Here is a 27,400-nt window from a genome sequence, read left to right on the forward strand (position 1 = left end):
TTAGATAAAAATACTGAGAGGGTATTATCCATAACTGCCGCCAAATCTTGTAAGGTAAAAGAGTTAGACGCGCTAGAGGTGCTAGGCGTCGGTTGAGCAGGCGTAACTGGTTGTGACACTTGGGGAGAGGTTAACGGGCTAACCTCATTACCTTCTGTCTGAGAATCATCTTGGGCCACATTTTTAAGTGCAACAATATGTTCTTTAAAGTGTATAGACATATCAGTACAAGTGGGACACATTTTGAGAGGGGGTTCCACCATGGCTTCTAAACACATTGAACAAGGATTTTCCTTGGTGTCAGACATGTTTAACAGACTAGTAGTAAGACAAACAGGCTTAGAAATCACTTTAATCAAGTAAAAACAGACTTTGCAAAAAAACGTTACTGTGCCCTTTAAGAGATAAAAAAGGCACACATTTTTCCAAAACAGTGAAAAATGCAGCAAACTTTTTGAAATTTTCACAATATGTACCTAAAGCATTGGTAAGATTGCACAACTAGCAATAAAAACAATTAACCCCTTAATGCCCAAACCGGATCAATAGTAAGCTAACAGACCGGTTAAAACAACTTCAGCACCTTTCCACAGCTCTGCTGTGGCCTTACCTTCCCTTAGGAGACAGATTTATGGGGAAAAAGCTTCTTATGGGTCCTCAAACTGTAGCAGGACCCTCCATGTGAAAACAGCCTGAAGATCTAGTCAATCTAACTGCGCATCTGAGGCGCGAAATTAGGCCCCTCCCACCCTACTCCAGTGCTGTGAGGCCTAAAGAAACACTCCTAAGAGTTATAATATTAGCCATGTGGGTAATAACCCCTGAAAGAAACCCAAAAGGGCCTTCAAAGTGTCTCAAAAAACGATATTTATTAGTAAAAAAGTGTCAACCAGCATAAATTAGCCCTGTTATGTAAACTTGTAATTCCATACTTAGTCTCTGAATAAAGCTTACCCTTCCCTCATGGGGATCTTATCAGTCCTTTTCTAGCATTATCACAGTCTTGTCTAGAAATAAATGACTGAACATACCTTATTGCAGCCTAACCTGCAAACCGTTCCCCCCAACTGAATTTTTCTTGTACTCCTCAGTCCTGTGTGGGAACAGCAGTGGATTTTAGTTACAACATGCTAAAATCATCTTCCTCCCTGCAGAAATCTTCATCTCCTTTCTGCTGGAGAGTAAATAGTACACATCGGTACCATTTAAAATAACAAACTTTTGCTTGTAGAACAAAAACTACAAATCTAACACCACATTCACTTTACCCTTCCGAGAGGGACCCTATTGCTTCGAGCCGGCAAAGAGAATGACTGGGGGGTGGAGCTAGAGGGGGAGCTATATGGACAGCTCTGCTGTGTGCTCTCTTTGCCACTTCCTGTTAGGAAGGAGAATATCCCACAAGTAAAGGATGAATCCGTGGACTGGATACACCTTACAAGAGAAAAGAGAAACCAATACTTTGCATCACTTGCAGACTCATTTAATTAGGTTTTCTAGTGCTTAAAAGGGACATGAAACCTCAAAAAATGATTTAATGATTTAGGTAGAACATACAATTTTAAACAACTTTCCAGTTTACTTCTATTATCAAATTTGCTTCATTCTCTTGGTATCATTTGTTGAATGGATAAGTAATGCACTACAAGTTTCTAACTGAACACATGGGTGAGCCAATAACAATTGATATTATATATTATAAGTAAATTGACAAGTTGTTTAAAATGGTATGCTTTGTCTAAATCATGAATGTCTAATTATGTCCCTTTAATAATGAAGTACTACACTGCAAAATCAAGAGTAAAGGCTGATGTGCATCAAGAGATATAGACACTGGTGGCAGCATGTATTAAATAATATTTTTATATAAATTAAATATACCAAGGTGTCAAGGCACAAGGGGGAGTTTTAGAAGAATGTCATCAATTTTGGCGCGTATCCTCAAAAATGTCTGCTATACCTGGAATAACCTAATAACAGCATTTAAAAGATATGTCTTTTGTTACCAGTATATGGGTCAATAAAAAGCTTGGCAATTTAAAACTGCAAATGCACAGGGTTATGTACATATGCATTCACATAAGACAAACTCAATATTTTTATTTGTAAAATATAATAGAACAGTAACTTTCTGTTTAAAAAAGTAATATTTGGCATAATACAATACAACATAATTCCTTAGCAGAATTATGTATTTCATTTAGTAGTTTTTAACAGCTTTGAATAAGACCTCAATAAATCTAAAATGTATGCAAAGGAAAATATTAAATTGATAATAATAAAAGAAAAAAATATACTGAAAAGTATATTCAAGTGGTGGTAATATAGGTGAAACTATTTTGATTAAATACAAAACCTTTGTCTCTTTGATCTTCTCCATCAGATTTTCTCCTGGTGCTTTTCTCTGTATTTATATGTGGTGTCTTTTTCACAGAGGAGGCTTCAGTAGTCTGATCAAGTAATGCAGTCTAAAACAAAGAAAGAAAATACAGATTACAAGCAGATAAAATACATCTGGCAATGTGATTACCAACCTGGCTAGAATATTATGAACCTATGGGTATGCTTTCCATGAACATTGTAAAAATTAAATGAATCCACTACCACATTTTGTACAAACAAATTTATTTTATCTAATTGCTTTGTATGTTTTTTTAAAAAATTCAATAAAGAAAACCCCAATACATCTGGCAATGGATAGACTGCACAGAACGGTCTGAAGCTTGTTTTGTATACTGAGCTTCTATTACAGAAACTTACACAGAGTGCAGGAAATGCATCTTCATCCCTGCTTTGCATTTCATACAAGGACTTTGACTCCTCAATGACTTGCTTCTCCCTGCGCTCTTCTGGAGTCAGACCAAAGTGAATACTTTCACGCTTTGAATAGTCGTCGCCTCTTTCTCGCTCTAATTTTCTAAACAAAAAAAAGTCCAACATTATCATAGCTCATAACTGGTTAATTATTTCTTGCATGTAAGTTTATTTAAATTAAATTCTTTGAGTTTTTTTTCTATTACATTACTGTTAATTAACTGTACATTAAAGGGACACTAAACCCAATTTTTTGATTTAATTATTCAGATAGAGCATGCAATTTTAAGTAACTTTCTAATTTACTCCTATTATCAATTTTTCTTTGTTTTATTGCTATCTTGCTTATTGGTTTCCTAATCGTATCCACCAATAAGCAAGCGCTATCCAGGGTGCTGAACCTAAAATGGGCTGGCTTCTAAGCTTTAAATTCCTACATTTTAAATAAAGATAGCAGGAGAACAAAGAAAAATTGATACTAGGAGTAAAATAGAAAATTACTTAAAAACAGAATTTATGCTTACCTGATAAATTACTTTCTCCAACGGTGTGTCCGGTCCACGGCGTCATCCTTACTTGTGGGATATTCTCTTCCCCAACAGGAAATGGCAAAGAGCCCAGCAAAGCTGGTCAGATGATCCCTCCTAGGCTCCGCCTACCCCAGTCATTCGACCGACGTACAGGAGGAAATATGCATAGGAGAAACCATATGATACCGTGGTGACTGTAGTTAGAGAAAATAATTCATCAGACCTGATTAAAAAAAACCAGGGCGGGCCGTGGACCGGACACACCGTTGGAGAAAGTAATTTATCAGGTAAGCATAAATTCTGTTTTCTCCAACATAGGTGTGTCCGGTCCACGGCGTCATCCTTACTTGTGGGAACCAATACCAAAGCTTTAGGACACGGATGAAGGGAGGGAGCAAATCAGGTCACCTAAATGGAAGGCACCACGGCTTGCAAAACCTTTCTCCCAAAAATAGCCTCTGAAGAAGCAAAAGTATCAAATTTGTAAAATTTGGCAAAAGTGTGCAGTGAAGACCAAGTCGCTGCCTTACATATCTGGTCAACAGAAGCCTCGTTCTTGAAGGCCCATGTGGAAGCCACAGCCCTAGTGGAGTGAGCTGTGATTCTTTCAGGAGGCTGCCGTCCGGCAGTCTCATATGCCAAACGGATAATGCTTTTAAGCCAAAAAGAAAGAGAGGTAGAAGTTGCTTTTTGACCTCTCCTTTTACCAGAATAAACAACAAACAAAGAAGAAGTTTGTCTGAAATCTTTAGTGGCCTCTAAATAGAATTTTAGAGCACGGACTACGTCCAAATTGTGTAACAAACGTTCCTTCTTTGAAACTGGATTCGGGCACAAAGAAGGTACAACTATCTCCTGGTTAATATTCTTGTTGGAAACAACTTTCGGAAGAAAACCAGGCTTAGTACGCAAAACCACCTTATCTGCATGGAACACCAGATAGGGCGGAGAACACTGCAGAGCAGATAACTCAGAAACTCTTCTAGCAGAAGAAATTGCAACTAAAAACAGAACTTCCCAAGATAATAACTTAATATCTACGGAATGTAAGGGTTCAAACGGAACCCCTTGAAGAACTGAAAGAACTAGATTAAGACACCAGGGAGGAGTCAAAGGTCTGTAAACAGGCTTGATTCTAACCACAGCCTGAACAAACGCTTGAACGTCTGGCACAGCTGCCAGCCTTTTGTGAAGTAAAACAGATAACGCAGAAATCTGTCCCTTCAGAGAACTTGCAGATAATCCCTTCTCCAAACCCTCTTGAAGAAAGGATAAAATCCTAGGAATTTTTATCTTGTTCCATGGGAATCCTTTAGATTCACACCAATAGATATATTTTTAAGCAAACCCTCTAATTTTTTATCCATAGGATCTTTAAAAGCACAACTATCTTCTATGGGAATAGTAGTGCGTTTGTTTAGAGTAGAGACCGCCCCCTCGACCTTAGGGACTGTCTGCCATAAGTCCTTTCTGGGGTCGACTATAGGAAATAATTTCTTAAATATAGGGGGAGGCACAAAAGGTATGCCGGGCCTTTCCCATTCCTTGTTTACTATGTCCGCCACCCGCTTGGGTATAGGAAAAACATCGGGGGGCACCGGAACCTCTAGGAACTTGTCCATCTTACATAATTTCTCTGGAATGACCAAATTGTCACAATCATCCAGAGTAGATAATACCTCCTTAAGCAGTGCGCGGAGATGTTCTAATTTAAATTTAAATGTTACAACATCAGGTTCAGCTTGTTGAGAAATTTTCCCTGAATCTGAAATTTCTCCCTCAGACAAAACCTCCCTCCTGGCCCCTTCAGATTGGTGTGAGGGTATGTCAGAAGCGTTATCATCAGCGTCCTCTTGCTCTTCAGTGTTTAAAACAGAGCAATCGCGCTTTCTTTGATAAGTAGGCATTTTAGATAAAATATTTGCAATAGAATTATCCATAACAGCAGTTAATTGTTGCATAGTAATAAGTATTGGCACACTAGATGTACTAGGGGCCTCTTGTGTGGGCAAAACTGGTGTAGACACAGAAGGGGGTGATGCAGTACCATGCTTACTCCCCTCATCTGAAGAATCATCTTGGGCACTATTATTATCTGTGGCATCATTGTCCCTACTTTGTTTGGACACCATGTCACAATTATCACATATATTTAAATGGGGAGACACATTGGCTTTCATACATATAGAACATCGTTTATCTGATGGTTCAGACATGTTAAACAGGCTTAAACTTGTCAACAAAGCACAAAAAACGTTTTAAAATAAAACCGTTACTGTCACTTTAAATTTTAAACAGAACACACTATATTACTAAATATGCGAAAAAGTATGAAGCAATTGTTCAAAATTCACCAAAATTTCACCACAGTGTCTTAAAGCCTTAAAAGTATTGCACACCAAATTTGAAAGCTTTAACCCTTAAAATAACGGAACCGGAGCCGTTTTTACATTTAACCCCTATACAGTCCCAGGAATCTGCTTTGCTGAGACCCAACCAAGCCCAGAGGGGAATACGATACCAAATGACGCCTTCTATAAGCTTTTTCAGTGGATCTTAGCTCCTCACACATGCATCTGCATGCCTGCCTTCCAAAAACAACTGCGCATTAGTGGCGCGAAAATGAGGCTCTGCCTATGACTAGAGAAGGCCCCCATCTGAAAAAGGTGTCCATACAGTGCCTGCCGTTTTTTAACAACAATCCCCAAGATTATAATAACTATAAAGCGCTATAATCTGTCAAATATGCTTAGCAAGTAATCGTTTTAGCCCAGAAAAATGTCTACCAGTTTTTTAAACCCTTATAAAGCCTTTATTCTTATACTTAACTAAGAAAATGGCTTACCGGTCCCCATAGGGAAAATGACAGCCTTCCAGCATTACCAAGTCGTGTTAGAAATGTGGCCATCATACCTCAGGCAGAAAAGTCTGCCAACTGCTTCCCCCAACTGAAGTTACTTCATCTTAACAGTCCTGTGTGGAAACAGCAATCGATTTTAGTAACGTTTGCTAAAATCATCTTCCTCTCACAAACAGAAATCTTCTTCTCTTTTCTGTTTCAGAGTAAATAGTACATACCAGCACTATTTTAAATAACAAACACTTGATTGAAGAATAAAAACTACATTTAAACACCAAAAAACTCTTAGCCATCTCCGTGGAGATGTTGCCTGTGCAACGGCAAAGAGAATGACTGGGGTAGGCGGAGCCTAGGAGGGATCATATGACCAGCTTTGCTGGGCTCTTTGCCATTTCCTGTTGGGGAAGAGAATATCCCACAAGTAAGGATGATGCCGTGGACCGGACACACCTATGTTGGAGAAATTGCATGCGCTATCTGAATCATTAAAGAAAAATATTGGGTTTAGTGTCCCTTTAACAAGCCAAAGACTTATGGTAACAAAAACTACCACTATTTATGAAGTTTAAAGGGGCACTCAAGTCAATATAATCTTTTATGATTCAGAAAGAGCAGGCAGTTTTAAGACACTTTCCAATTTACTTCCATTATCAAATTTTGCAGTGTCTTTTTATATTCAGACTTTCTGGGGAACAAGATTTTACCGAGCATGTGCACAAGCTCACAGGGTATATGTATACTAGTCTGTGATTAGCTGATGTCTGTCACAGGGGGATGGAAAATAGGAGAAAAAAATAAATTTTTCAGAAAAAAAAATATACTGCTTATTTTAAATTCAGAGTAGGTGTTAGTTAAATCATTGTCTTTATTATGCACTTGCTAATTGTGCAATTCTTTTCCAGAGCACTGGGGCTGAAACAAATGCGAACGACAAAAAAAGAAAAAAAAAAACACAACTAAATTTATGCTTACCTGATAAATTTATTTCTTCAAAATGTGGTGAGTCCACGGATTCATCTTAATTACTGTTGGGAATACCACTCCTCGCCAGCAGGAGGCGGCAAAGAGCACCACAGTAAAAACTGTTAAAGGGACACTGAACCCAAATTTTTTCTTTTGTGATTCAGATACAGCATGCAATTCTAAGCAACTTTCTCATTTACTCCTATTATCAATTTTTCTTTGTTCACTTGCTATCTTTATTTGAAAAAGAAGGCATCTAAACTTTTTTTGGTTCAGGACTCTGGACAGCATTTTATTTATTGGTGGATGAACTTATCCAGCAATAGGCAAGGACAACCCAGGTTGTTCACCAAAAATGGGCCGGCATCTAAACTTACATTCTTGCATTTCAAATAAAGATACCAAGAGAATAAAGAAAAATTGATAATAGGAGTAAATTAGAAAGTTGCTTAAAATTTCATGTGGTATCTGAATCATGAAAGAAAAAAAATTGGGTTCAGTGTCCCTTTAAGTTTCACTTCCCTACCCATAAACGCCAGTCATTCGAGCAAAAGTAAATGGAGAAAGGAAAGCAATACAAGGTGCGGAGATGTTTTAGGTTTAGGCAAAAATCCATAAAAAAACTATGAAAAAAGGGTGGGACCGTGGACTCGCCACATTTTGAAGAAATACAATTATCAGGTAAGCATAAATTTTGTTTTCTTCTAAAGATGCGGTGAGTCCACGAGTTCATCTTAATTACCGTTGGGAACCAATACCCAAGCTAGAGGACACAGATGAATAGGGAGGGATAAAAACCAGCATGCCTAAACGGAAGGCACCACCGCTTGAAGAACCTTTCTCCCAAAAGCTGCCTTAGCCGAGGCAAAAGTATCAAATCTGTAAAATTTTGAAAAGGTATGTAAAGAAGACCAAGTTGCAGCCTTGCAAATCTGCTCCATAGAAGCTTTATTTTTGAAAGCCCAAGAAGAAGATACAGCTCTGGTGGAATGAGCCCTAATTCTCTCTGGAGGCTGCTTCCCAGAAGACTCATATGCCATGTGAAACCAAAAAGAAAGAGCCTTCTGACCTCTCTATTCTTTCCAAACAAAAAGAGCAGAAGACTTTCGAAAGTCTTTAGTTGCCTCCAAATAAAATTCAAGAGCACGGACCACGTCCAAATTATGTAACAAATGTTCTTTATCCGAAGAAGGCTTCAGACACAGAGAAGGAACAACTATTTCCTGATTAATATTCTTAGTAGAAACAACTTTGGGAAGAAATCCCAACTTAGTACGAAGAACAGCCTTATCTGCATGAAAAATAAAATTAGGAGAATCAAACTGCAAGGCAGAGAGTTCAGATACCCTCCGAGCAGAAGAAATAGCCAACAGAAACAAAACCTTCCAAGATAAAAGCTTAATATCAAGAGAATGCATCGGCTCAAACGGACGCCGCTGCAAAACCTTAAGAACAAGATTAAGGCTCCTCCAACAGCCTTAAACACAGGCCTAATTCTAACCAATGCCTGACAAAAGGATTGAACATCTGGCACATCCACCAAACGCTTGTGTAATAGCACCGACAAGGTTGAAATTTGACCCTTCAAGGTGCTAAAAGACAAACCCTTCACCAGACCATCCTGGAGAAAAGACAAAATTCTTGGAATCCTAACCTTACTTTGGCTTCACACCAAAAAACATAAAATTATGCTTACCTGATAATTTCATTTTCTTCTGAAGGGAAGAGTCCACAGCTCCATTCATTATTTTTGGGAAATACAGAACCTGGCTACCAGTAGGAGGCAAAGACACCCCAGCCAAAGGCTTAAATAACTCCCCCACTTCCCTCATCCCCCAGTCATTCTGCCGAGGAAACAAGGAACAGTAGGAGAAATATCAGGGTGAAAAAAGGTGTCAGAAGAACAAAAAATTACAGCCGCCTCAGATAAAAACACAGGTGGGAGCTGTGGACTCTTCCCTTCAGAAGAAAATGAAATTATCAGTTATGCATAATTTATGTTTTTCTTCTTAAATACTCCCATGAAGGTACCCGGCCAAAACAAGGACCGCTCTTACCACATCCAAAGAATGTAAGGATCTTTCCAAAGAATTCTTGTTAGAATTCACAACCTTAGGTAAAAATTGAAAAGAAGTCCGCAAAACTGCCTTATCCTGATGAAAAATCAGAAAAGGAGACTCACAAGAAAGAGCAGATAGCTCAGAAACTCTTCTAGCAGAAGAGATAGCCAAAAGGAACAACACTTTCCAAGAAAGTAGTTTAATGTCCAAAGAATGCATAGGCTCAAATGGAGGAGCCTGTAAAGCATTCAAAACCAAATTAAGACTCCAAGGAGGAGAAATTGATTTAATGACAGGCTTAATACGAACTAAAGCCTGTACAAAACAATGAATATCAGGAAGTATAGCAATCTTTCTGTGAAATAAAACAGAAAGAGTAGAGATTTGTCCCTTCAAGGAACTTGCAGACAAACCCTTATCCAAACCATCCTGAAGAAACTGTAAAATTCTGGAAATTCTAAAAGAATGCCAAGAGAATTTATTAGAAAAACACCATGAAATGTAAGTCTTCCAAACTCTATAATAAATCTTTCTAGAGACAGATTTACGAGCTTGTAACATAGTATTAATCACTGAGTCAGAGAAACCTCTATGACTTAGTACTAAGCGTTCAATTTCCATACCTTCAAATTTAATGATTTGAGATCCTGATGGGAAAACGGACCTTGAGACAGTAGGTCTGGCCTTAACGTAAGTGGCCACGGCTGGCAACTGGACATCCGAACCAGATCCGCATACCAAAACCTGTGTGGCCATGCTGGAGCTACCAGCAACACAAATGATTGTTCCATGATGATTTTGGAGATCACTCTTGGAAGGAGAACTAGAGGTGGGAAAATGTAAGCAGGATGATAACACCAAGGAAGTGTCAGCGCATCCACTGCTTCCGCCTGAACATCCCTGGACCTGGACAGGTATCTGGGAAGTTTCTTGTTTAGATGAGAGGCCATGAGATCTCTCTTTGGAAGACCCCACATCTGAACAATCTGAGAAAACACATCTGGGTGGAGAGACCAATCCCCTGGATGTAAAGTCTGACAGCTGAGATAATCCGTCTCCCAATTGTCTACACCTGGGATATGGACCGCAGAGATTAGACAGGAGCTGGATTCGGCCCAAGCAAGTATCCAAGATACTTCTTTCATAGCTTGGGGACTGTGAGTCCCACCCTGATTGACATATGCCACTGTTGTGATAGTGTCTGTCTGAAAACAAATGAACGGTTCTCTCTTTAACAGAAGCCAAAACTGAAGAGCTCTGAGAATTGCACAGAGTTCTAAAATATTTATTGGTAATTTCGCCTCTTGAGATTTCCAAACCCCTTGTGCTGTCAGAGATCCCCAACCTGAAAGACTCACAGTCCAGGTTGGCCGAACAAAAGAAGCCCCTTGAACTAAACAATGGTGATCTATCCACCACGTCAGAGAGTGTCGTACTTTGGGATTTAAAGATATTAATTGTGATATCTTTGTATAATCCCTGCACCATTGGTTCAGCATACAAAGCTGTAGAGGTCTCATGTGAAAACGAGCAAAGGGGATCGCGTCCGATGCTGCAGTCATGAGACCTAAAACTTCCATGCACATAGCCACTGAAGGGAATGACTGAGACTGAAGGTGCCGGCAGGCTGCAACCAATTTTAAACGTCTCTTGTCTGTTAGAGACACAGTCATGGACACTGAATCTATCTGGAAGCCTAAAAAGGTGACCCTTGTCTGAGGAATCAAGAAACTTTTTGGTAAATTGATCCTCCAACCATGTTTCCGAAGAAACAACACTAGTTGATTCGTGTGAGATTCTGCAGAACGTAAAGACTGAGCTAGTACCAAGATATTGTCCAAATAAGGAAACACTGCAATACCCTGTTCTCTGATTACAGAGAGTAGGGCACCTAGAACCTTAGAAAAGATTCTTGGAGCTGTTGCTAGGCCAAATGGAAGAGCAACAAATTGGTAATGCTTGTCTAGAAAAGATAATCTCAGATACTGATAATGTTCTGGATGAATCGGAATATGAAGGTATGCATCCTGCAAGTCTATTGTGGACATATAATGTCCTCGCTGAACAAAAGGCAGAATAGTCCTTATAGTCACCATCTTGAAAGATGGTACTCTTACATAACGATTCAAAATTTTCAGATCCAGAACTGGTCTGAATAAATTTTCCTTCTTTGGGACAATGAATAGATTTGAATAAAATCCCAAACCTTGTTCCTGAAAAGGAACTGGCACGATTACCCCAGATAACTCCAGGTCTGAAACACTTCAGGAAAGCCTGCGCTTTCTCTGGGTTCACTGGAATGCGTGAGAGAAAGAAACTTCTCACAGGAGGTCTTACTCTGAATCCTATTCGATACCCTTGAGAGACAATGCTCTGAATCCATTGATTTTGGACAGAATTTATCCAAATATCCTTGAAAAACCTTAATCTGCCCCCTACCAGCTGAGCTGGAATAAGGGCCGCACCTTCATGCGGACTTAGGGGCTGACTTTGGTTTCTTAAATGGCTTGGATTTATACCAATTTGAGGAAGGCTTCCAATTGGAAACAGATTCCTTGGGGGAAGGATTAAGTTTTTGTTCCTTATTTTGACGAAAGGAACGAAAACGGTTAGAAGCCTTAGATTTACCCTTAGGTTTTTTATCCTGAGGCAGAAAAACTCCCTTTCCCCCAGTGACAGTTGAAATAATAGAATCCAATTGAGAACCAAATACATTATTACCTTGGAAAGAAAGATAGTAATCTAGATTTAGATGTCATATCAGCATTCCAAGATTTAAGCCACAAAGCTCTTCTAGCTAATATAGCTAAAGACATGGATCTAACATCAATTTTGATAATATCAAAAATGGCATCACAAATAAAATGATTAGCATATTGCAGTAAGCGAATAATGCTAGATATGTCAGAATCCAATTCTTGTTGCGCTAAATTCACCAACCAGAAAGTTGATGCAGCCGCAACATCAGCCAAAGAAATTGCAGGTCTGAGAAGATGACCTGAATATAAATAGGCCTTCCTTAGATAAGATTCAAGCTTCCTATCTAAAGGATCCTTAAAGGAAGTACTATCTTCCATAGGAATAGTGGTACGTTTAGCAAGAGTAGAAATAGCCCCATCAACTTTGGGGATTTTTCCCCAAAACTCAATAGAATTTGCTGGTAAAGGATACAATTTTTTAAACCTTGAAGAAGGAAAAAAGAAGTCCCATTCCTTAGAAATCATATCAGAAATAGCCTCAGGAATAGGAAAAACCCCTGGAGAAACCACAGGAGGTTTAAAAACAGCATTTAAACGTTTATTAGACTGAACGTTACCTCAATATCCAAAGTAATTAACACTTCTTTTAATAAAGAACGCATATACTCTATAAGTAGATTTGTCAGTGTCAATGTCTGGGGAAGGATCTTCTGTATCAGATAGATCCTCATCAGAAGAGGATAAATTATTATGTTGTTGGTCATTTGAAATTTCATCAACTGAATGAGAAGTTTTAAAAGACCTTTTACGTTTATTAGAAGGTGGAAATGCAGACAAAGCCTTCTGGATAGAATCAGAAACAAATTCTTTAAAATTCATAGGTATATCATGTACATTAGAAGTTGAAGGAACTGCAACTGGCAATGTACTATTACTGATGGACACACTATCTGCATGTAAAAGTTTATCATGACAACTATTACAACAACAACAATGTTCCAGCAGAAACTTCTGAGGCAGGATAAGATTGAGACATCTTGCAAAATGTAAAAGAAAAAAACATACAAAGCAAAATTATCAATTTCCTTATATGACAGTTTCAGAAATGGGAAAAAATGCAAATAGCATAGCCCTCTGATTGAGAAAAAGGCAAACATCAATGGGGTATTGAAATAATGAAAAAAGTTTGGCGCCAAGTATGACGCACAATGTAACTGAAAACTTTTTTGGCGCCAATAATAACTGGAAATGACACACTCGCGTCACTAATGACGCAACCGTGTGTAAGGCTTCGGCGTCAACTATGACGCCGGAAATGACTAAGTTGCGTCAGACATTTTTCGTGCCAAAAAAATTCTTGCGCCAAAAATGACGCAATAAAGTTTAGCATTTGATGCACCCGCTGGCCTAATAGCGCCCGCAATTTGGAAGAAGTAGTCAATTGAAAAAAAGACTAAACCCCAGGTAAGAAAGAAATTTCTTAAAAAAATGTTTATATTCCCCAAATATGAAACTGACAGTCTGCAGAAGGAAATACATGAACCTGACTCATGGCAAATATAAGTACAATACATATATTTAGAACTTTATATAGAAATGCATAAAGTGCCAAACCATAGCTGAGGTGTCTTAAGAAATAAAAAACATACTTACCAAAAGACACCCATCCACATATAGCAGATAGCCAAACCAGTACTGAAACAGTTTTCAGTAGAGGAAATGGTAAATTGAGAGTTTATCGTCGATCTGAAAAGGGAGGTAGGAGATGAATCTCTACGACCGATAACAGAGAACCTATGAAATAGACCCCCGTTAGGGAAATCATTGTATTCAATAAATGATACTCCCTTCACGTCCCTCTGATATTCGCTGTACTCTGAGAGGAATCGGGCTTCAACAATGCTGAGAAGCGCATATCAACGTAGAAATCTTAGCACAAACTTACTTCACCACCTCCATAGGAGGCAAAGTTTGTAAAACTGAATTATGGGTGTGGTGAGGAGTGTATTTATAGGCATTTTGAGGTTTGGGAAACTTTGCCCCTCCTGGTAGGATTGTATATCCCATATTTCACTAGCTCATGGACTCTTGCCAATTACATGAAAGAAATCAGATAAGGAGACTTGCAAGAGAGCAGTCAATTCAGAAACTCTTCTAGCAGAACAGAAGAGATAGCCAAAAGAAATAACACTTCTAAGAAAGTAATTTAGTATCCAGAGAATGCATAGGCTCAAAAGGAGGAACCTGTAAAATCTTCAAAACCAAATTGAGACTCCAAGGAGGAGAAATAGATTTAAAAACAAGTTTGACATGAATCAAAGCCTGAACAATACAGCGAATTTCAGGAAGTTTAGCAATCTTTCTATGGAATAAGCCCTTTCAAAGTATTTGCAGACAAACCCTTATCCAAACCATCCTGAAGAAACTGTAAAATCCTAGGAATTCTAAAAGAATGCCAAGAATAATTATGAGTGGAACACCATGAAATATAGGTTTTCCAAACCTGATGATAAATTTTCCTTGAAACAGACTTACGAGCCTGTATCATAGTGCTAATCACTGAGTCAGAGAAACCTATATGACTAAGTACTAAGCGTTCAATTTCCATGTCTTCAAAATGTAGAGATTTAAGATCCTGATGGTAAAACGGCCCTTGAGACAGAAGGTCTGGCCTTAAAGGAAGTCTGGCAACTGGACATCCGGACAAGATCCGCATACCAAAACCTGTGAGGCCATGCTGGTGCTATCAGAAACACATGATATTATTCTATTATGATCTTGGAGATCACTCTTGGAAGAAGAACCAGAGTCAGAAAAATATAAGCAGTTTGGTAAAACCAAGGAACTGCTAAGGCATCCACCATCTCCGCCTGAGGATCCCTGGACCTGGAAAGGTATCTGGGAAGCTTCTTATTTAGACGAGAGGCCATTAGATCCATTTCTGGAAGACCCCACATCTGTACAAGATCAAAAAACACATCTGGATGGAGAGACCACTCCCCCGGATGAAAACTCTGACAGCTGAGATAATCCGCTTCCCAATTGCCTACACCTGGGGTATGAATCGCAGAAATTTTACAAAAGTTGGATTCCGCACAAGAAAGAATCCAAGATACTTCCTTTATTGCTGAAGGACTGCGAGTCCCTCCTTGATGATTGACATATGCCACTGTTGTGATAGTCTGTTTTGAAAACGAATGTCAAGTTCTCTCTTCAATAGAGGCCACGCCTGAAGAGCCCTGAAAATAGCACAGAGTTCTAAAATATTGATTGGTAACCTTGCCTCTTGAGGTTTCCAAACCTCTTGTGCTGTCAGAGACCCCCAGACAGCTCCCCAACCTGTAAGACTTGCATCTGTTGTGATCACAGTCCAGGTAGCACGAACAAATGAGGCCTCTTGCACAATAAAGTGATGGTCTAACCACCAAGTCAGAGAGAGTTGAGTGTTGGGATTTAAAAATATCAGTTGTGATATCTGAGTATAATCCCTGCACCATTGGTGCAACATGCAAAGCTGTAGAGACCTCATATGAAAACGAGCAAAGGGGATTGCGTCCGATGCTGCAGTCATGAGACCTAAAACATCCATGCACATAGCCACTGAAGGGAATGATAGAGACTGAAGGTTTAGACAAGCTAAAACTAACTTTTTTCTTCTCTTGTCTGTCAGAGAAAGAGTCATGGACTCTGAATCTATCTGAAAACCTAAAAAGGTGGTCCTTGTCTGAGGAATCAAGAAACTCTTTGGTAAATTGATCCTCCAACCATGTTTTTGAAGAAACCACACTAGTTTCATGTGAGATTCTGCTAAATGAAAAGACTGAGCTAGTACCAAGATATCGTCCAAATAAGGAAACACCGCAATACCCTGCTCTCTGATTAAAAATTGAAGGGCAACGAGAACCTTTGAAAAGATTCTCGGAGCCGTCACTAGGCCAAACGGAAGAGCGAAAAATTGGTAATGCTTGTCTAGAAAAGAGAATCTCAGAAAACGATAGTGGTCTGGATGGATTGAAATGTGAAAATAAGCGTCCTGTATGTCTATTGTAGACATGAAATGACCTTGCTGAACAAAAGGCAGAATAGTCCTTATAGTCACCATCTTGATAGTTGGGACTCTTACAAATGATTTACAAATTTCAGATCCAGAATTGGTCTGAACGAATCTTCTTTCTTTGGGACAATGAATAGATTTGAATAAAAACACAAACCCTGTTCCTGCAGAGGAACTGGAACAATCACCCCTGAAAGCTCTAGGTCTAAAATATATTTCCGAAAAGCCTGAGCTTTCACAGGGTTTGTTGGAACATGAGAAATAAAGAATCTTCCCATGGGAGGTCTTATTCTGAAATATATTCAATACCGCCGAGAAACAATATTCTGAGTCCACTGATTTTGAACAGAAACTGTCCAAATGTGTTGAAATAATTTCAATCTGCCCCCCCACCAGTTGAACTGGTTTGAGGGCCGCACCTTCATGCATTCTTAGGGGCTAGATTTGGATTTTTATAAGGCTTGGATTTATTCCAATTCGGAGATGGTCTCTAATTAGAGCCAGAGGCATTAGGGGAAGGAGAGGTCTTTTATTCTCTATTCTTATCTTGGGGCAGAAAAACTCCCTTTCCCCGGGTGATATTGGAGATAATAGAATCCAATTGAGAACCAAATAAATTACTACACTGAAATGATAAAGATAGTAATCTAGATTTAGACACCATATCAGCATTCCAAGATTTAAGTTATAAAGCTCTTCTATTAAGAATAGCTAATGACATAGATGTAATATCACTCTTAATGACATCAAATATAGCATCACAAATGAAATGATTAGCATGTTGAAGTAAAAGAACAATGCTAGACAATCCAGGATCTGTTAACTGTTGAGCTAAACTGTCCAACCAAAACGTTGAAGCAGCAGCAACATCAGCCATAGAAATGGCAAGTCTAAGAATATAGCCAGTATGTAAATATGCCTTTCTAAGATAGGTTTCAATCTTCCTATCTAAAGGATCCTTAAAGGGACAGTCTAGTCCAAAATAAACTTTCATGATTCAGATAGGACATGTAATTTTAAACTATTTTCAAATTTACTTTTATCACCAAATTTGCTTTGTTCTCTTCGTATTCTTAGTTGAAAGCTTAACCTAGGAGGTTACTAAGCTAATTTCTTAGACCTTGAAGGCCACCTCTTTTCAGAATGCATTTGAACAGTTTTTCACCACTAGAGGGTGTTAGTTCAGGTTTTTCATATAGATAACACTGTGCTCATGCACGTGAAGTTATCTGGGAGAAGGCACTGATTGGCTAAACTGCAAGTCTGTCAAAAGAACTGAAACAAAGGGGCAGTTTGCAGAGGCTTAGATACAAGATAATCACAGAGGTTAAAAGTATATTAATATAACTTGTGTTGGTTGTGCAAAACTGGGGAATGGGTAATAAAGGGATTATCTATCTTTTAAAACAATAAAAGACTGTCCCTTTAACCCCTTAAGGAGAAGGTCATTTTTCAATTTCTTACCCTTAAAGGGACACTGAACCCAAATTTTTTCTTTCGTAATTCAGATAGAACATGCAATTTTTAGCAACTTTCTAATTTACTCCTATTATCAATTTTTCTTTGTTCACTTGCTATCTTTATTTGAAAAAGGCATCTAAGCTTCTTTTCTGGTTCAGAACTCTGGACAGCACTTTTTTATTGGTGGATGAATTTATCCACCAATCAGCAAGAATAACCCAGGATATTCACCAAAAATGGGCCTGGCATCTAAACTTACATTCTTGCATTTCAAATAAAGATACCAAGAGAATGAAGAAAATTTGATAATAGGAGTAAATTAGAAAGTTGCTTAAAAACAGAATTTATGTTTACCTGATAAATTGCTTTCTCCAACGGTGTGTCCGGTCCACGGCGTCATCCTTACTTGTGGGATATTCTCTTCCCCAACAGGAAATGGCAAAGAGCCCAGCAAAGCTGGTCACATGATCCCTCCTAGGCTCCGCCTACCCCAGTCATTCGACCGACGTAAAGGAGGAATATTTGCATAGGAGAAACCATATGATACCGTGGTGACTGTAGTTAAAGAAAATAAATTATCAGACCTGATTAAAAAACCAGGGCGGGCCGTGGACCGGACACACCGTTGGAGAAAGCAATTTATCAGGTAAACAAATTCTGTTTTCTCCAACATAGGTGTGTCCGGTCCACGGCGTCATCCTTACTTGTGGGAACCAATACCAAAGCTTTAGGACACGGATGAAGGGAGGGAGCAAATCAGGTCACCTAAATGGAAGGCACCACGGCTTGCAAAACCTTTCTCCCAAAAATAGCCTCAGAAGAAGCAAAAGTATCAAACTTGTAAAATTTGGTAAAAGTGTGCAGTGAAGACCAAGTCGCTGCCCGACATATCTGATCAACAGAAGCCTCGTTCTTGAAGGCCCATGTGGAAGCCACAGCCCTAGTGGAATGAGCTGTGATTCTTTCAGGAGGCTGCCGTCCGGCAGTCTCATAAGCCAATCTGATGATGCTTTTAATCCAAAAAGAGAGAGAGGTAGAAGTTGCTTTTTGACCTCTCCTTTTACCAGAATAAACAACAAACAAGGAAGATGTTTGTCTAAAATCCTTTGTAGCATCTAAATAGAATTTTAGAGCGCGAACAACATCCAAATTGTGCAACAAACGTTCCTTCTTTGAAACTGGATTCGGACACAAAGAAGGCACGACTATCTCCTGGTTAATGTTTTTGTTAGAAACAACTTTCGGAAGAAAACCAGGTTTAGTACGTAAAACCACCTTATCTGCATGGAACACCAGATAAGGAGGAGAACACTGCAGAGCAGATAATTCTGAAACTCTTCTAGCAGAAGAAATTGCAACCAAAAACAAAACTTTCCAAGATAATAACTTAATATCAACGGAATGTAAGGGTTCAAACGGAACCCCCTGAAGAACTGAAAGAACTAAGTTGAGACTCCAAGGAGGAGTCAAAGGTTTGTAAACAGGCTTGATTCTAACCAGAGCCTGAACAAAGGCTTGAACATCTGGCACAGCTGCCAGCTTTTTGTGAAGTAACACAGACAAGGCAGAAATCTGTCCCTTCAAGGAACTTGCAGATAATCCTTTCTCCAATCCTTCTTGAAGAAAGGATAGAATCTTAGGAATTTTTACCTTGTCCCAAGGGAATCCTTTAGATTCACACCAACAGATATATTTTTTCCATATTTTGTGGTAAATTTTTCTAGTTACAGGCTTTCTGGCCTGAACAAGAGTATCAATAACAGAATCTGAGAACCCTCGTTTTGATAAGATCAAGCGTTCAATCTCCAAGCAGTCAGTTGGAGTGAGACCAGATTCGGATGTTCGAACGGACCTTGAACAAGAAGGTCTCGTCTCAAAGGTAGCTTCCATGGTGGAGCCGATGACATATTCACCAGATCTGCATACCAAGTCCTGCGTGGCCACGCAGGAGCGATCAAGATCACTGATGCCCTCTCCTGATTGATCCTGGCTACCAGCCTGGGGATGAGAGGAAACGGCGGGAATACATAAGCTAGTTTGAAGGTCCAAGGTGCTACTAGTGCATCTACTAGAGTCGCCTTGGGATCCCTGGATCTGGACCCGTAGCAAGGAACCTTGAAGTTCTGACGAGAGGCCATCAGATCCATGTCTGGAATGCCCCACAGTTGAGTAATTTGGGCAAAGATTTCCGGATGGAGTTCCCACTCCCCCGGATGTAATGTCTGACGACTCAGAAAATCCGCTTCCCAATTTTCCACTCCTGGGATGTGGATTGCAGACAGGTGGCAGGAGTGAGTCTCCGCCCATTGAATGATTTTGGTCACTTCTTCCATCGCCAGGGAACTCCTTGTTCCCCCCTGATGGTTGATGTACGCAACAGTCGTCATGTTGTCTGATTGGGTAATAAAAACTACAGTTAAACACTAAAAAACTCTAAGCCATCTCCGTGGAGATGTTGCCTGTACAACGGCAAAGAGAATGACTGGGGTAGGCGGAGCCTAGGAGGGATCATGTGACCAGCTTTGCTGGGCTCTTTGCCATTTCCTGTTGGTGAAGAGAATATCCCACAAGTAAGGATGACGCCGTGGACCGGACACACCTATGTTGGAGAAATTTGGGTTTAGTTATTTAGAAAAAAAACATAATTTATGTAAGAACTTACCTGATAAATTCATTTCTTTCATATTAGCAAGAGTCCATGAGCTAGTGACGTATGGGATATACATTCCTACCAGGAGGGGCAAAGTTTCCCAAACCTCAAAATGCCTATAAATACACCCCTCACCACACCCACAAATCAGTTTAACGAATAGCCAAGAAGTGGGGTGATAAAAAAGTGCGAAAGCATATAAAATAAGGAATTGGAATAATTGTGCTTTATACAAAAATCATAACCACCACAAAAAAGGGTGGGCCTCATGGACTCTTGCTAATATGAAAGAAATGAATTTATCAGGTAAGTTCTTACATAAATTATGTTTTCTTTCATGTAATTAGCAAGAGTCCATGAGCTAGTGACGTATGGGATAATGATTACCCAAGATGTGGATCTTTCCACGCAAGAGTCACTAGAGAGGGAGGGATAAAATAAAGACAGCCAATTCCTGCTGAAAATAATCCACACCCAAAATAAAGTTTAATGAAAAACATAAGCAGAAGATTCAAACTGAAACCGCTGCCTGAAGTACTTTTCTACCAAAAACTGCTTCAGAAGAAGAAAATACATCAAAATGGTAGAATTTAGTAAAAGTATGCAAAGAGGACCAAGTTGCTGCTTTGCAAATCTGATCAATCGAAGCCTCATTCCTAAATGGCCAGGAAGTAGAAACTGACCTAGTAGAATGAGCTGTAATCCTTTGAGGCGGAGTTTTACCCGACTCAACATAGGCAAGATGAATTAAAGATTTCAACCAAGATGCCAAAGAAATGGCAGAAGCTTTCTGGCCTTTTCTAGAACCGGAAAAGATAACAAATAAACTAGAAGTCTTTCGGAAAGACTTAGTAGCTTCAACATAATATTTCAAAGCTCTAACAACATCCAAAGAATGTAACGATTTCTCCTTAGAATTCTTAGGATTAGGACATAATGAAGGAACCACAATTTCTCTACTAATGTTGTTGGAATTCACAACTTTAGGTAAAAATTCAAAAGAAGTTCGCAACACTGCCTTATCCTGATGAAAAATCAGAAAAGGAGACTCACAAGAAAGAGCAGATAATTCAGAAACTCTTCTGGCAGAAGAGATTGCCAAAAGGAACAAAACTTTCCAAGAAAGTAATTTAATGTCCAATGAATGCATAGGTTCAAACGGAGGAGCTTGAAGAGCCCCTAGAACCAAATTCAAACTCCAAGGAGGAGAAATTGACTTAATGACAGGTTTTATACGAACCAAAGCTTGTACAAAACAATGAATATCAGGAAGATTAGCAATCTTTCTGTGAAAAAGAACAGAAAGAGCAGAGATTTGTCCTTTCAAGGAACTTGCGGACAAACCTTTATCTAAACCATCCTGAAGAAACTGTAAAATTCTTGGAATTCTAAAAGAATGCCAAGAAAAATGATGAGAAAGACACCAAGAAATATAAGTCTTCCAGACTCTATAATATATCTCTCTGGATATAGATTTACGAGCCTGTAACATAGTATTAATCACAGAGTCAGAGAAACCTCTTTGACTAAGAATCAAGCGTTCAATCTCCATACCTTTAAATTAAAAGGATTTGAGATCCTGATGGAAAAAAGGCAAGAGGCCATCCGGACAAGATCCGCATACCAAAACCTGTGAGGCCATGCCGGAGCTACCAGCAGAACAAACGAGCATTCCTTCAGAATCTTGGAGATTACTCTTGGAAGAAGAACTAGAGGCGGAAAGATATAGGCAGGATGATACTTCCAAGGAAGTGACAATGCATCCACTGCCTCCGCTTGAGGATCCCTGGATCTGGACAGATACCTGGGAAGTTTCTTGTTTAGATGAGAGGCCATCAGATCTATTTCTGGAAGTCCCCACATTTGAACAATCTGAAGAAATACCTCTGGGTGAAGAGACCATTCGCCCGGATGTAACGTTTGGCGACTGAGATAATCCGCTTCCCAATTGTCTATACCTGGGATATGAACCGCAGAGATTAGACAGGAGCTGGATTCCGCCCAAACCAGAATTCGAGATACTTCTTTCATAGCCAGAGGACTGTGAGTCCCTCCTTGATGATTGATGTATGCCACAGTTGTGACATTGTCTGTCTGAAAACAAATGAACGATTCTCTCTTCAGAAGAGGCCAAGACTGAAGAGCTCTGAAAATTGCACGGAGTTCCAAAATATTGATCGGTAATCTCACCTCCTGAGATTCCCAAACTCCTTGTGCCGTCAGAGATCCCCACACAGCTCCCCAACCTGTGAGACTTGCATCTGTTGAAATTACAGTCCAGGTCGGAAGCACAAAAGAAGCCCCCTGAATTAAACGATGGTGATCTGTCCACCACGTTAGAGAGTGTCGTACAATCGGTTTTAAAGATATTAATTGAGATATCTTTGTGTAATCCCTGCACCATTGATTCAGCATACAGAGCTGAAGAGGTCGCATGTGAAAACGAGCAAAGGGGATCGCGTCCGATGCAGCAGTCATAAGACCTAGAATTTCCATGCATAAGGCTACCGAAGGGAATGATTGTGACTGAAGGTTTCGACAAGCTGAAATCAATTTTAGACGTCTCTTGTCTGTTAAAGACAGAGTCATGGACACTGAATCTATCTGGAAACCCAGAAAAGTTACCCTTGTCTGAGGAATCAATGAACTTTTTGGTAAATTGATCCTCCAACCATGATCTTGAAGAAACAACACAAGTCGATTCGTATGAGATTCTGCTAAATGTAAAGACTGAGCAAGTACCAAGATATCGTCCAAATAAGGAAATACCACAATACCCTGTTCTCTGATTACAGACAGAAGGGCACCGAGAACCTTTGTAAAAATTATTGGAGCTGTAGCTAGGCCAAACGGCAGAGCCACAAACTGGTAATGCTTGTCCAGAAAAGAGAATCTCAGGAACTGATAATGATCTGGATGAATCGGAATATGCAGATAAGCATCCTGTAAATCTATTGTGGACATATAATGCCCTTGCTGAACAAAAGGCAAGATAGTCCTTACAGTTACCATTTTGAACGTTGGTATCCTTACATAACGATTCAATATTTTTAGATCCAGAACTGGTCTGAAGGAATTCTCCTTCTTTGGTACAATGAAGAGATTTGAATAAAACCCCATCCCCTATACGTTTAGCAAGGGTAGAAATAGCCCCATCAACTTTAGGGATTTTGTCCCTAAATTCTAATCTGTCAGACGGCACAGGATATAATTGCTTAAAACGTTTAGAAGGAGTAAATGAATTACCCAATTTATCCCATTCTCTGGAAATTACTTCAGAAATAGCATTAGGAACAGGAAAAACTTCTGGAATAACCACAGGAGATTTAAACACCTTATCTAAACGTTTAGAATTAGTATCAAGAGGACCAGAATCCTCTATTTCTAAAGCAAATAGTACTTCTTTAAGTAAAGAACGAATAAATTCCATTTTAAATAAATATGAAGATTTATCAGCATCAATCTCTGAGACAGAATCCTCTGAACCAGAAGAGTCATCAGAATCAGAATGATGATGTTCATTTAAAAATTCATCTGTAGAGAGAGAAGTTTTAAAAGATTTTTTATGTTTACTAGAAGGAGAAATAACAGACATAGCCTTCTTGATGGATTCAGAAACAAAATCTCTTATGTTATCAGGAACATTCTGCACCTTAGATGTTGAGGGAACTGCAACAGGCAATGGTACATTACTAAAGGAAATATTATCTGCTTTAACAAGTTTGTCATGACAATTAATACAAATAACAGCCGGAGGAATAGCTACCAAAAGTTTACAGCAGATACACTTAGCTTTGGTAGTTCCAGCACTAGACAGCGATTTTCCTGAAGTATCTTCTGACTCAGATGCAACGTGAGACATCTTGCAATATGTAAGAGAAAAAAACAACATATAAAGCAAAATTGATCAAATTCCTTAAATGACAGTTTCAGGAATGGGAAAAAATGCCAATAAACAAGCTTCTAGTAACCAGAAGCAAAGAAAAAATCAGACTGAAATAATGTGGAGACAAAAGCGACGCCACATCCGGAACGCCGACATTTTTGGCGCAAAAGGACGTCAAAAAATGACGCAACTTCCGCCGACACGTATGACGCCGGAAACAGAAAAGATTTTTTGCGCCAAAAAAGTCCGCGCCAAGAATGACGCAATAAAATGAAGCATTTTCAGCCCCTGCGAGCCTAACAGCCCACAAGGAAAAAAAGTCAAATTTTAAGGTAAGAAAAAATGATTGATTCAAACGCATTATCCCAAATATGAAACTGACTGTCTGAAAATAAGGAATGTTGAACATTCTGAGTCAAGGCAAATAAATGTTTGAATACATATATTTAGAACTTTATAAATAAAGTGCCCAACCATAGCTTAGAGTGTCACAGAAAATAAGATTTACTTACCCCAGGACACTCATCTACACGTTTGTAGAAAGCCAAACCAGTACTGAAACGAAAATCAGCAGAGGTAATGGTATATAAATAAGAGTATATCGTCGATCTGAAAAGGGAGGTAAGAGATGAATCTCTACGACCGATAACAGAGAACCTATGAAATAGACCCCGTAGAAGGAGATCACTGCATTCAAATAGGCAATACTCTCCTCACATCCCTCTGACATTCACTGCACGCTGAGAGGAAAACCGGGCTCCAACTTGCTGCGGAGCGCATATCAACGTAGAATCTAGCACAAACTTACTTCACCACCTCCATAGGAGGCAACGTTTGTAAAACTGAATTGTGGGTGTGGTGAGGGGTGTATTTATAGGCATTTTGAGGTTTGGGAAACTTTGCCCCTCCTGGTAGGAATGTATATCCCATACGTCACTAGCTCATGGACTCTTGCTAATTACATGAAAGAAAACAAGACCGGAAGGGGAGGAGGTACGGAGGCAGCGTGCTCAAGCTCAGAAGGGAAAGAGCTTAACCACCCTACAGTACCACTCAGCAAGCATTTTCCTAGGTGCCTTTGCTATTTAGGGGCCGTCTGATTACAGCACTGATAGTGCAGCTTGCCGCTACCCCAGACACTGCTGGGACAGAGATACATCAACCGGCTTAACTTTCATGGTGTTGGAGAGGCCTATAAGCACCCGGGCCTATCTAGGTACTTTTTATGTAAACTTTAAGCTAATTGAGGTTTAGCATAAGGCTATAATCCCATAAAACTTGACTGCTATGTTTGGAACTTCACAGTAAAAGGCAACTTTTTCCGCCTGTATGCCGATAGAGTCTCCATAGCCCCCTATAGGGCTTAGCGGGCTCTGAAATAAGTACATACCCTACTATTGTTCTAAATAGAACTGAAAAATATGTCTTGAGAGATGTCTGCTTGAGTGCTACAGTAACCGCAGAAGCCATAAAATCAGCTCTTACCAGTGTGCGGAGCTCTTCCTGGCAAGAGTCTGTTTGGCACGCCTGCGATGGTAACTTCAGAGGCCTGTGTATGTCTGCCGTGATCGACCTCTCCCTGGTGAGAACTGGCTGCATCTTCTTCAGCGACACTGGTGAACGCTGGTGAACGCTGAGCTGTTTGTCTACCCACCGGTCTCTCCCTGGTTGAGAGCTGGATGGGAAACATACACGCTGTAGTGTATAGGGAAATCTCTCAGCTGGCCTGAAACGGAGTCTGTCAGCTGCTCTAACAACGAGCGAAGGAAGACCGGAGTATGCAGCGGACGCTACAGGTGTCTTGATCCCCTGTATCTCCCGGAGTGCTGGAGTACCTAACTGGTAAATAGTTTATCAAAACAACACCCGGTATCCAGTGTAGCATCTTGGCTATACCTGTGCTTCTCAACGGCTGGCTGCAGCCCTTTCCATAGTAAATGCCTCAGAGGCCTATAATACAGGGAGCTTGCCTGGGAGTATAGCGGCACCCTACACCTTTAAAAATAAAAGAAGAGCTGAGGATCATTTTCTGCTGTTTCGCTTTCGCTTTTCTTTTTATGCAGGCAGCACGCTGGTAAGACTGTTCCTGTTATTTATTTTTTTTGCTCCCCCAGACTGAGACTCTGTCCCTTTTCAAATATCACTGCTTAGATATAAGCTGTATAACAACTTAACACCAGCTTAATAAGAAGAAGCTATTATAAGCGACTATAAGCAAAATGGGCTGTGAACTTTGTAGGATTATATCAAGTTTGCTTATGATACTACTATAGAAACCTGGCAAACTTACTCACATCTCTTTTGCCGATAATTATTTAATAATAACTTGGTAAAGCTGTCTAAACCTACTTTTAAGGGCTGATAATTTGTTGCGCTAGAAGGCCTAATTGGTATATGAAAAGAACAGCACTAAATATTGTTTCCATGCTCATTGTGTAACTGGCTTAATTACCAAGTGCTATATCTTATTTGCTGATAATTATTTAAGGATAACCTGGCAAACCTGTCTAAACCTACTTTTAAGGGCTGATAATTTGTTGTGTTAGAAGGCTTATCTGACATATGAAAAGATCAGCTCTAAATATTGTTTCTAGGCTCATTGTGCAACTGGCTTAATTATCAAGTCCTATATCTTATTTGTGAATATTTTTTTGAATATCCTCCTTGTTGTGTCTAAAGGGCCTTATATAAAAGGAAAAGAGCTTTAAAAGGAGTTAATATAAAGGTTATATCTTGATTACCAACCTAGAGCTAATTTAATTGTTGAATGGTGAATGATTGAATTGCATGAATTAAATTTTGAATGGTATATGGTGCTCGAAATAAGAGTGGAGCTGGTTTATAAATATTTTGTATAGGCCAGTCTTTCATAGGTAATAGCTGCACACTGATTGCATTTAAGAAAAACATAATTTATGTAAGAACTTACCTGATAAATTCATTTCTTTCATATTAACAAGAGTCCATGAGCTAGTGACGTATGGGATATACATTCCTACCAGGAGGGGCAAAGTTTCCCAAACCTTAAAATGCCTATAAATACACCCCTCACCACACCCACAAATCAGTTTAACGAATAGCCAAGAAGTGGGGTGATAAGAAAAAAAGTGCGAAGCATATAAAATAAGGAATTGGAATAATTGTGCTTTATACAAAAAAATCATAACCACCACAAAAAAGGGTGGGCCTCATGGACTCTTGTTAATATGAAAGAAATGAATTTATCAGGTAAGTTCTTACATAAATTATGTTTTCTTTCATGTAATTAACAAGAGTCCATGAGCTAGTGACGTATGGGATAATGACTACCCAAGATGTGGATCTTTCCACACAAGAGTCACTAGAGAGGGAGGGATAAAATAAAGACAGCCAATTCCTGCTGAAAATAATCCACACCCAAAATAAAGTTTAACAAAAAACATA

The 27,400-nt window shown here is 39.4% G+C and overlaps 1 protein-coding gene across 1 annotated transcript in view; it reads right to left on the reverse strand.

Moving 5' to 3' along the window:
* OTUD4 (OTU deubiquitinase 4) overlaps positions 1-27,400 on the reverse strand; it is a 660,142-nt gene that overhangs the window by 256,589 nt on the left and 376,153 nt on the right. The window contains exons 14-15 of the mRNA XM_053700214.1: positions 2,761-2,917; positions 2,357-2,468 (exon numbers count right to left, since the gene is read on the reverse strand). Coding sequence (XP_053556189.1) covers positions 2,357-2,468; positions 2,761-2,917 — 269 coding nt within the window. The remainder of the gene's footprint in view (positions 1-2,356; positions 2,469-2,760; positions 2,918-27,400) is intronic.

This window comes from Bombina bombina, chromosome 2 (genome assembly GCF_027579735.1).
Source record: "Bombina bombina isolate aBomBom1 chromosome 2, aBomBom1.pri, whole genome shotgun sequence".
NCBI lineage: Eukaryota > Metazoa > Chordata > Amphibia > Anura > Bombinatoridae > Bombina > Bombina bombina.